Genomic DNA, 12814 nt, shown 5'->3' with positions numbered 1-12814 from the left:
AAGATACTGCCTTCCTGTTTCATTATTTATCTTTGCTTTTACCTGTTTGGCTCACACAACAGCGACAAAGGCACCTCATCTGTAGGTAGGCATGAACAGTGTTGAAGTGTTATTAATAGTGCCTACTTAAAGCTACACATATTACATTTAGCAAATGAAAACCTAAAACTGTTAAAACTATGTAATGCTACAGGATCATAACATTAACTTGTTATTAACAGTTGTTATTAAGTAATAACAGTTGTTATTAACACCAAAACATTGGCTAAATGCATGCAACTTCAAGCAGCACCGCAGTACAAAGGCCTTTAGTTTATAAGAGATTATGACAGAGGGTGATAGTGTTAACACAACAATGACTTAAAAGTTACTGAAGCAGGCTTGGGACTAGAAGTCTGATGAATCAGCTTGGAAAAAGCTGGGACCCTTTTATCAATACCCATTTTTGAATTGCAAATGAGCAAGGCAGAACGCTCTGGATACTCTGGAGCGATGTGCATGGCTAGTCGACTAGTCTATTAAACAGTGCTGCCCCTACTAATCGTTTACATACTAGTTGTAGGTAAACTATTATTGATGATAATTGCAAAACACGCTTTTATTCTGCGAAAAGACAAAAGACAAAGAATCCCACAGCCGGCGTCGCAGCAGCTCTCAACTTCCTGAAGTTCTCAAGAAGATAACTTATCACCTCAAGTTACTTTAATCAATCATGGTGTTTTCAGCATTGTAGTGGTGTGGTGGCTGCCTCAGTGCCTCACACCACGGGTACATTTAGGTGGGAAAAAAACTACGTTCCCCAATGTAAACACAACCAGCATGTGTAATGTACACATCAGAATCCTCACTGGAGTTAACCATGTGAGTTAACCAAGTTAACCATGGTTTTACCGGTTTATCCATTGATTTCCTAATTGCTTTCTGGATGAAAACATTTTGCAATAACAGATTTAGATTTTTAGGATAACCATGAGCATCCAAATTGAAATAGCTAGACTATGGAATAGCTTCTAGGAAGACACCTACATGAAGCTGTTAGATTGTGGCGAACTGACAAGTTCATGCATAATCCTTATTCTAGCCTGCTGGGTATTTGGACTAGCTGACTGACAAATAACATTAAACACACACACACACACACACACACACACACACACCCATAAACTCAAAAACAGTTCAGAAACTTAACTTCTCCCCTTCAATAATACCAATTGGTATTGTATTTTATATTGTTATCGTTAACTAGTCACCTTTACAACGAGGTATAACTTGTAAGGATCATGCAATCGTGTGGGTATAGCACCCCAAATTTGCCAAGATCCCGCAATAAGCTCCTGTTGGCAATCACTCTTGTTTTGAGCGGCAGGTGTGTGACTGCCACCTGAGCATGGCTCCTGCAACTTTGTTGAGTTTGTGTATGTTCCAAGCAGCAACACTGTCCCAATGGAAAGATGCCATGTATAACCCTTCAGGATAAGGCCCGTGGCCTGCGCAATAGGGCAAGTGGAAGCTGGTGTTCCGGTGGCAGCATAATTTGGTGTCCGCCCTGGTACCATTTCCAAACTTAGGACCAAGTTCCGTGAGACTGGTGAAGTCAAAGACTTATATATTTATTTTCACTCACACACGCACACACACACACACACACACACACACACACACACACACACACACACACACACACACACACACACACACACACACACACACACACACACACACACACACACACACACACACACACACACACACACACACACACACACCTCTCTTCTGGAACTCAAACAGCCAATTTATTACTACTCAACATAGAATATTGTTAAGATGAGATATCTACTAATTCAAGTCAGTCCATGTTAACTGACTGACATGCTTTCTGCATCTGGAGTTGAGTTTTGGAGCCTGCTTACATGCTAACAGTGACCGATCACCATCCCATCTGTTTGACTAAACAACCACGGTAACATTCCGGCATGGGTATTGATCCAAGCCCCTCAGGACTTGGCTAGGTCTTTGAAACAAGTCCTATTAAAATAAAAACTTACCCGGCCAACTTCTTTCATTTACATCAGCCTCTGTTCTTCCAATTACTATCCATTCAATCCCCAGTCAAGCCCCATGTATAGCCGAGTCCAGCTTTGGCCGCTAAGTGTGAACACTCATTGAATACAGGTTTCTCTGCTTTCTGCATCGGCCTATGCTTAGAACAAGGCATCCACCACCTTTCTACTGCCCCTTAATTCATTTCTGAGTAAAAGCCTGTGTATCATTATTCGCTTGAGCAACGTTCGGGCCGACACCACAAGAGCACCCGAACCCCCCCTCGTCATCAGCTTAAAGTGTGTGTGTGTGTGTGTGTGTGTGTGGGGGGGGGGGGGGGGGGGGGGCAGAATGGCAGTTGTGGGATAGAGGGGTGAGTGGGTGGGTTTCTTGGCAGAAATACCCCACAAATGTGATGCCAAGAACGAAATGGAAACCTCCCCTCATTTTCCTTTCCCCTTAATCCAATGTTTTCAAGCCCCAGTCCCGCCAAGGTCATTATAATCATAGCAAGTGGAAGGGAGCCAGTGACCCGCCATTACAGTAAGGTAGAGAGAACCACACAGACACAGCCAGCTCCTTTGGCTGGTGAGAGGAGAGCACGATTCTGTACAGAAAGGGCTCACAATCCCTCCATTTCAAATGCAGATAACTGATGGAGGAAGGAGAGAGGGAAGGAGAGAGAGAGAAAGGGAGGGAGGGAAGTGCTGGACAAGCCCCCACCCCACTCACACTTCAGGTTCTGCCCTTTCTGATACGGCCTGGCTCTCGGGCTGTATTTTTAGCATACTCATATTCACATTGAGATCCAGAGGGCGAGTGATGACGGTGAGTTAGGAAATGTTCGGCTCGATTATGACACTGACATGCCTTTGATCTAATGACCTCTGGTCCAAGCAGCCAGTGAAGATTTACACCACCAAGCATTTAGTGATGTTTTTAAATACTGCGTGTGTGTGTATATATATATACACACACACACACACACACACACACACACACACAGTATATACACACACACACACACACACACACACACACACACACACACACACACACACATACATAAACGTGTGTATTTATGTATTATATACACATTATATACACTGATATATACATTATACATGAGTTCACTTCATTGTGTTTTATTGCACCACCCACCTTGTACTAATTCTAAATGTGTAATCCTATGTTATGTCAGTGAATGTCAATATGGTCCACCGCATTTAACCCAAAAGTCCTGTACTGCAACTGTACCTGCCAAGTCAAGACACAATGTGTGCTTATTGTGGAATTATTCATTTATCTGCCGCAAAAATACAATAAAGAACATGTTATTTAACTATGCCCAACTATTAAGAGCGAGCAATAAGCCAGGGCAGAATTACACAAACACACCACACCAAGGTCATAAAGAATGGCAGTTTTCATTGTGGCGCCAAAGGTCATGTTTGCTTGTCAGAAGTGAGAGCACCATACTGTACTGTGACCTCCATAGCCAGCTTGTTGTGTACCCACACACACATATACATACACACACACACACACACACACACACACACACACACACCAACACACGTGTCCTGTGTCCACACTCATGTGCGTGCACTTCACGCACACCAACAGGCCTACACACTCGCTTATGTGTAGTCTCTCCCACCGAGACACTACAGTATACCACAGACACATTGCCTGGGAAAGCATGCACAGTGCACAAACACACACATCAGACGACACAGGTCCCATATATCTGGGTCTGTGCTGAGATTAAGCACCTCTACTGTTAAAGGCAGTGTATTAGCTTGCCCTTTTCCACCGCAGATGAAGAGATTTGAAGCTCAATATTGTGCCGGTTGGGCTGGCATGCCACCAAGGTGTTGTTGGCTGCATAATGAAAACAAACACACTGACAGTGAGTGGCGTAGTGAGGTGACACTTCCATTCCGGAGTGGGAGGATCCAAAACACAGAGCAAAAAGGTTCTGACAAATCCATTCTCCTCTGCAGGAGCTGTGACACTTGGCTGATTGAATGGGGAAGTAGCCTACAAGTTCTGAAAGAGGGAAAGATAATTCACATAAACCTATGAAGTGATAGAATACCATTACCCAACTGAGGCATCACAGTGCAGGAATATTACAAATGTAATGTGTGGCCATTTCTTTCTCTTCCAACTAAGGAGCATTATACAGTAGCTCAGCATGGTTGAATTAATTTGGTTCCTAAGTTACATGGGTGAGTTCTTCACTGTGTGGATACCGTTTTATTTTACAGTATCATATTAAGATTTCCCCTATGATATGCATTACTAACTGGCCAACATCAGTATGCAGATGATTGCCTTTTCATCATAAATTCATTCTGTCCTCTTTTCAGTTATATGAAAAGCATACAAACCCAAGTGAATTCATATACCCATGTGTATGTTCATCACCTACTTTTGATTCTTCTTGATGCTTCTGTTTAGTTATGTGCTTTTGTAGCATTAATAAAAGCTTCATGTTTTACAAGCAATGAGTTACCAGTCTTGTTTATGTTGACCTATATATATTATAATAATACTTGTTTTGCATGTCTATCAAACCAAGATATCTTATCCATTTTATACATGTCAATATAAAGCTGTGTTTGTCTCTTGCCCAATTTCACCATATCATTCATTTTATGGCCTGTTTTGAGACTATTGGCCCACATTTAAAATATTGTATCATGTAGATCTCGAGATCCACATGGGAACAGCGTGGCTTCGTGTGGATCTTTGAGTTTACGTGGTCAGCCAGTGGTGTCAGTTGTCTACTACGATGATGTACTGTTTGACTCCAAAATAAGATAAACATTGTAAAAAATATGTGTCAAATGTGGAAAAAAAACAGTGTGCACAAGAAATATGGTGCCGGTCAGTCCTAGCCTGGAAACCAGACGAATCTGCCAGTGCAAAAAGAATAGTGACATTGGTCTGGCCATGCCAGGCTAGATCAGTCCAGCAGTTTGGGAGATTAGCTTTGGATACAGAAACAGACACACAAACTCTCTTAAAGATGGCTTGCCTCATACAGAGCCACGGGATAAAAATATGTTCTCTGAAAAGTGTGTCTTTGTAATCCTCAATACTGGGTGATTTTCCTAACTGCCATGTGTGCTATTCATCACATCATAATGATGCTTTAGCCTATAACCTAATACTAACATGTAACATTTACCTTAAAGTAACATACTGTACCGTAACCATCAACTCTTATTATAACATACTAAACCCTAAAAGATGTGCATGGCTACAGAAGTCCATTTTTTTCTCCCCTGAAAAATAAAACAACTTGCTTAACTGTGTTGCTATGTAACCATGGGAAGCTCATGAAAGCCGGCCCTCTGTGTTATGCATGCAAACAACTCCTCCAAATATTTCATAATGCATTAAAATATTGGATATTTTTTGTATTCAATGAGGAAAACACTTTCAACAAATGTGAACCCCAATTGGAGCGTCAATATTTCTGTGTCTGTGTGTTAAGTGTGTGTGCAGAATTTGTATGTGTAGAGTTTGTGTGTGTATATTAGTTACTAGTGTGTGTGGAATATTAGTGTGTGGAACCAACCTCTGTCTACTCTAGAGCTCCATGACCTTGCTCTTGCTGTAGTCCAAGCAAGTGTGTAACACACTCCATCAGTAGCGTATGAGTGAGGGCTCACTGTCTAAATATCACACACACTCTCACACTCCCTCCCTCTCTCTCTGACTCTCTCTCTATGCTCAGTCTCACACAGCCTCCACCTCCACTCCTCCTAACCATCCGCTGCAATTTCCCAAGTTCAACCTGAGGTCAAACACCTGAGCACTAGATCAGGGATGTCGAAAAAGCCACTATTTTTCCATAAGCTGCAGGAAGTACATTTGAGGATTAAGTTCTCTTCAAAGTTTGGAGAAGGTGGAATAAAACAATACAAAACATGATAAATCTAACAATATTGTGCCTATCCTTTTGTTATTCAAGCAATTCTAACAGCTGGATAAAAAAAAACATTTCAGTAAACGGAATAAACATACAAAAGTGAAAATGGCTTCTGGTCATGGCCTACCTACTATGTTGAACAGCTGTTGTTTGATATTGAAAAGAAATGAAGATGATGGTATCATCATGAGCCAGAAGTACCAAGTCGTCATTGATTTAAGATGAATCACTCAAATCATTAGTGACATTTTTGAATACCAATATGACATTCTTGGGAACAACTAAAACACAATACACTTAAAGAGCAAAAGTGTCACTCACTCCACACACACACACACACACACACACACTCCACACACACACACACACACACACACACACACACACACACACACACACACACGGGGGGGGGGGGCAATTCCCTTAATCAATGCCATTGCCCACATCCACCTAAGCGATCCTCTAGCGGCGGCAGAGCGTCATTGCTGCATTTCATTATTTGGACCGATAAAAGCATAACCCGAACATCCAAGCTACGCAGGGTCAAATATACAAAAAAAAAAGTATTTAAGACTATCCAACCAAAAAAACAAACATGCGTGTGTTTTAATACGTGGCATCCAGTGGTTGTGTTCAGTCTTAAAATAAAATAAAAAAGACGACAGAATAAATACATTACTGGCGCTTCTTGCTTTTCCTAAACCGCGTTATTGATCGTAGTCTGTCTGCAATGAATGGCTGCAAAGCAAAAGGAAAAAAGCCTGAACTTCAGGTGACCGACGACCATGGCTTTGACACATAGCCTGCATGCAGACACAGACAGACAGACAGACAGACAACCCCACTGAACTGGGAGGGGTGGAAGAAAAATACCTTTGCTAAAAAAAAATCCCCCCCACACACACTAAAAAAAAGAATACTTTAAAAAGTCGACGGCAAAATTTAGCGCGACTGATTCAGTTCGCGATGTGTGTGTTAAAAGTGCGAGGAGGAGAAAGTTAAAGAGGTTTATGATGAAGTTCCAGAACGGCTGCTAAAAGCTCCAGGAACCAGAGCCCCAGCCACGGGTCTGCTGCCTCGTCTGATCCGACTGACCCTTCATTTTATTGCGGCCAGATCCTCAGATCCTCCCCTTTCTACCCCGAAAGCGACTGTCTGTCTCCACCGGGCACACAAACCTAAACCTTACCGCTTTGGCCATTATTTTCTCTGTCTCTCTCTCTTTCAGACACACGCACACTCGCACAACCGATACACACAACCACAACGCAACCTTTTAGGAAGAAACGAGGACCCTTTATCGATTCTCCTCCACGTACCGTGTGTGTGTGTGTGTGTGTGTGTGTGTGTGTGTGTGTGTTCAGCTATAGCTAACGTTACGTTACCCATCCAGCCAACAACATGGCTGCCTCGGCTCGGACCCTACAAAAAAAAACACAGAAATAACCTCCGCCGAGTCTTTTGTCTCTTTCACCTCTTTAACCCTAAACTACTGCGCCAAACGCACGGGAGAGCCGCGAGAATAATACATAAATGCAACAAAACCCCACAAACACACACACTTACGTGAAGGCAGTCTCTTGGGTTGCTCCTGCTTCCTCCTTGGCATTTTCCCCCCCGTTTTTATCACATTCTCGTCCTTAGTTTTTTAGGGGTAAGAAGAACAAGAAGCGAGGAGGGTTTTTTCCCATTGAGACTGTGGTGGTGGTGATGGTGGCAGACAGAGACAACGGGTCCGTGCACCACCTGGCTCTCTTTTCCCCTCTCTCCTCGGCGGTGTTTCTAAGTGTGTTGTCGGGGATCGGAGCGCACACAGACAGGCGGCGGACTGGAGGAGGTGCCGCTGTTCTGTTGTTGTTGCCCAGTCTTGGTCTGTATGGCTGCTCTCTCCGGTGCAAGTGTGTGTCTCCGAGCCCCCTAACTAACACTAATGCAGGGATCAAAGGGCAGCAACAGCAGAGCAGACACGCACACACGCTCTCGCGCGCGCGCAGGAGTGAGTGCGCGCGCGAGCACACACACACACACACACACACACACACACACACACACACACGCAAACACACGAACAGACACACACACACACGCATACAATCGAGAGGAGCTCGCCTCCTGCGAGAGAGCAGCGAACGGACAAGGTGCCCCCGAGCTTTCATGGGTGTATTGCTGAAAGGAAAAGCTGAATATTTTTAGAATACAAAAGGAAAGATTGTTTAATAAATAATAATGACAAAAGATGTGGTTTATGTTAACGTGTGACAAAGTAAAAAAAAAGAAAAGAAGAAAAAATCTATTTAGCTGCGATGGAAATGTCATTTTCACAACGGCTTTATCTCATGCAAATGATGCAAAGATGGATGGTCATTTCAATTTGAAACGTGCTGAAATAATGGGAGTTGTTGCATAATGGGAATTTTAGCATTCGTTTAGCATAAATACAATATTCACAATTCCCAAGTCATTTTATTGAATGAAAATAATTATCCCCTGGAATTATGATCTTATTTAAATATTGATATCATGTGTTTCTATATTAGACATAGTAACTCATTTAATAACTACTCAAGTTCAGACTTGTTGCTTTATTAGGACACAATTAATACTTTATTACTATAACGTGGTAGTAATTGAGGTCAGAATTACATTTACCTCGTGTTGCCCTGGATAATACCAGGAGATAAATGTCTAAAATGTAAATGTATATTCCCCGTAAGTTATTATGCTAATATACACTATAATGCATTCAGTTTCCGACAAGTTGCTACTAACAATTCATGATGAGCTAGAGTTCATTTACACTGGCAACATTAACAGGAAAAAAGTTATTGGCCAAGTTCAGAGACTGCACCTTTTGTCCCTGGCTAATTTAATAACAAAAAATAGACATTTTAGAATTTCTACCTACTGTCATTGAGTATAGTCAAACTATACAAGTATAGTTAGAGAAACCGTTTCAACACCTTTAAAAGGCTACACAGTAAAAGAGTGTGCAATTGTAAGGGTCCATTTGGTTACATGTGTGCACTCTCTGAGTTAAATGAATACTCTTGCAACTATAGGACCACAATGGAAACAAGTCCCCAGGACTTTTTTGTGTTTTTAGCCTTTTTTTAGCCTAAACGTCTTACTGTACCACATTATCTGGTGCGCTATTATTATCTGGATCTTGTGATCATGCATATGTCTATGTTTATGTCTTGTGTATGTATGTTTACTGTGTTTTGGAGTTTCTATTATCTGCTGTAACATAAATTGCCCAGTTTGGGACATAATAAACTTGAACTTGAACTTGAACTTGATGCTGTCTACATTTCTGACTAATAAAGTATTAAATCAATATACATCCAACCTTAGTTATCCACTCATCAACACTGACAGACCACAAACTGGCCAGAGCTGTCGCCCGCCTCCCCCTCCAGAGGAGCTGTCTGCCTCCTCCTTTCTCAGCTGGGTGGTGGGGCTTTTTCACAGCACAGGCTGTCTCCCCCCCCCCCCCCCCCCCCACACACACACACACACACACACACACACACACACACACACACACACACACACACACACACACACACACACACACACACACACACACACACACACACACACACTGACACTGACACTGCTGTTGGACTCCTCCAAGCTGTGTTCTGTTGGCCTGCCGCATTCTTTCACACCTCGGCCGGTGTGAGGAGAGCTGCGTCTTCATCCCTCCATCCTGCCATCCCTTCATCCTGCCATCTCTGCCCGCCACCCACCCGCCCCAGCGCCAGGCGCAGGAGGCTCGTTACCGTGGCAATTAGTGAAAAAGCCTAAATTAGCCCGCTTGGCTGTCCACAGGTGACAAAGACACTTTGCATTTCTGCTAATTAGGAAACAGAACAACATGATTAAATGTGGACAGGTCTGTCAGGTTGAGAGTGGACAAAACGTTCGCTTCACAAATACATGTAGCAAGACCATCGCTAACCCTTTAAAGCCTTGTGATGGTTATCTTCATTGCATCTTGTGTCTTCACACGTTTTGATCATATGTGGAGAGGATATTAATATGTTGTGAAATTGAATAGCTTCATAGTCTCAAATCTGTCTGTAATAGTCTGTGTTTGTTAGGAATTTAGCATGTTAAACCATATATGACAAAAGAAGTGAGAGTGAGGTGTTAATCCCTAATCTAAACTAAGAGCATATAGAGACAAAGCACAGGTTCACCAAACCTTACTGTGTGTGTGTGTGTGTGTGTGTGTGTGTGTGTGTGTGTGTGTGTGTGTGTGTGTGTGTGTGAGTGTGTGTGTGTGTGTGTGTGTGTGTGTGCGTGCGTGCGTGCGTGCGTGCGTGCGTGTGCGTGTGTGTGCGTAAGTATGTACCAAACTTTACTGTGTGTGTGAGTGTGAGTGTGAGTGAGTGTGTGCGTGCGTGCGTGCGTGCGTGCGTGCGTGCGTGCGTGCGTGCGTGCGTGCGTGCGTGCGTGCGTGCGTGCGTGCGTGCGTGCGTGTCTGTGTGTGTGTGTGTGTGTGTGTGGTGGACAGCTGTGTCTCTCACCTGCACCTGCAGATGAGCAGTGTATGGAGTGTATAGAGGACTGTGAGCACCAGGTGTGCTGAATGCCAGGAGAATGACAATCCTGCACAAAGAGAAGGTTAAGTGCTTCTTGTTTTCTTGTTTCGTACACACTGTCCGCATATTGTTATGTGTTTTTTCTCTTTTGTTTTTTGGTGTGTGTATGTGTGTGTGTGTGTGTGTGTGTGTGTGTGTGTGTGTGTGTGTGTGGGGGGGGGGGGGGGGGGGGGGGGGGGGTACAACAGATGCAGACTGCAAGAATTCTAGCATTTCTTGAAGTCCACTGAACTTCAGTGTTCAGTTATGATGTCTTCTTGTGTACCAGGAACAGTAGACTTTCCACTATCAAAAATGATCTGCTTCCGTTCTAGCTAAACACACACAAAGTAGGTTGGTGGGTCACACAAATCACGGTGAAGATAGATAAGGCAAAGTATGCATACTTGAATCTCTGTTAGTGCATTTTAATGTATTAACGGCTGGATGATCTAAGTGTGTGCAGGCGTCACCTTGTTTTCATCATTTACTGACTTCCCAAAGAGCCTGGATTGAAAGTCATAAATGGTGTCGTGCCACTGTACACTATAAAATCCAGAGAGTGTAAAAATGGAATCAAATGGATAAGGGTCCATTTGGTTCCATTTTACATTTGCACACTCTCAGACCTAAATGAACACTCTGGATTTTACTGCGTACTGCTCCACTGAGGATGACTTGGAAACAGATAGAAAAGGTGACTTTGAAACAATACACAGGTGGGGTTTCTTTTCTTTTTTAGTGGGGATATTGGTCCATTTCTTGGCTCAGGTCAGCTATGGTAATAAAAACAAAAACAAACAGCCTCCAGTTCATTGTCTAATAGAATTGCATTGGATTTACAATATGACTTATTCTTGTTTCCATACTTTACATGAAAGGTCCAAGGCCAGTGGAATATGTGAGGTCTTGATGAATTGAGTACAAAGGACCACAATAGAAACAAGCCCCCCGGGGCTTTTTGTGTTATCCTTTTAGCATAGCCTTTGTAACTGTACTGCTGTACTGTTTCCCAAACTTGCTAATAAAATATCCAATCAATCAATCAAAAGGTCTTAAAGGGATATTTCACCTTCAAATAAAATAAACATAATTTTGTTTTGATAAAACTGGGTCCCCCAGGGCCCTATATTTGGTCTGCTCCTTTTTTCATGCACTCTACACCAAATCTCTTTGCCAAAGTAGCCAAATCTACATGCTCTGCTATTTTTGCTGAATATTCACCCAAGAATAGGGACGCTAGAGTTCATGTGGTTAAACTCTTCAAGCTGTGTATACTAAAAGAATGCTGTCTCTGGCAGGTAATATTATGTCCGACCCCTCTCATATTTTATTTGAAGAATATCAGCTTTTGCTATCAAACAGAAGAGTTATAGTCCCACAGGCTCAACTGAACAGACTGTAGAACTCTTTTGTTCTTCAGTCTGTCAAACAGAGTTTGGGCTCTGAGCAGGCCTCGGTATTCCTGTGTGGACGAATCACTGAATGTAAAAGGGACTGATTAAATTGAAGCTGCAGCAACTTATTGGAAATATAATGTAATAGATCTTGTCGTATTTGTTTTGTTGTTTGGTTAAATACTCTTATTTATGTTAAACAATGTAAACCCTGAGAGTAACAAATTGTATTCGGATATTGAAATTTAATTCAATCAAATCAAATAATAGGAATCACTCCCGCAGTGTACATGCTGAGTAATATGTATTAAGGAAAGCCATTACACACTGAAAAAAACTGATATTCCTTGTTATTAAATTATTATATAATGCTTACAAAAGTGAGAACGAGCGAGATAGGTCCACTCATCCTGATAGTATATGTTGATTGTTTTGCAGTCTGTGTCTATTGTATTGTTCTGTGTCTATGGTATTGTCCTGCACTGTCCTTCAGTAAATGTGAGGTCTTGTTATCAATTTGCTCTTATGTCACTATGTGTGTCACCAAAGTCACAAAGGCCACTTCCTGTGTACTTAAGGAATAGTTATTTGGATTCTAATTATGAATATCTTGCTACAGTATGTAAAATTGTATTTGAAAGTGTTAAAACTACGTCCATGAATCACCATACAATTCACTTTAGATAGCTCTTAAGACTTTTTCGTTGACAGTGTATAAGATCACCTCTGCCCTTTGAGTGGGAGTAGGGCTGGTTTTGGCGGTGTTTTTGTTTCCCAGTTGAGTTTGGTCACCACGGCAGGGTCACAGCCTGTTCTATGACCCCGGCAATGCCAGGCTGCTG

The 12814-nt window shown here is 42.4% G+C and overlaps 1 protein-coding gene across 4 annotated transcripts in view; it reads right to left on the bottom strand.

The window, feature by feature from the left end:
• Positions 1 to 7891, bottom strand: part of znf827 (zinc finger protein 827) — a 108311-nt gene extending 100420 nt beyond the window's left edge. For all 4 annotated transcript variants that reach the window (XM_084044668.1, XM_084044670.1, XM_084044669.1 and 1 more), the window contains exon 1: positions 7553 to 7891. In XM_084044668.1, coding sequence (XP_083900794.1) covers positions 7553 to 7595 — 43 coding nt within the window. In that variant the 5' untranslated portion in view covers positions 7596 to 7891. The remainder of the gene's footprint in view (positions 1 to 7552) is intronic.
• Between the last annotated feature and the right edge of the window lie 4923 nt (positions 7892 to 12814).

The sequence above is a fragment of the Gymnoscopelus microlampas genome (genome assembly GCF_963454915.1).
Source record: "Gymnoscopelus microlampas genome assembly, chromosome: 2".
NCBI lineage: Eukaryota > Metazoa > Chordata > Actinopteri > Myctophiformes > Myctophidae > Gymnoscopelus > Gymnoscopelus microlampas.
The sequence above is the reverse complement of the archived record's forward strand: the minus strand, read 5'-3'. Positions and strand labels throughout refer to the sequence as shown.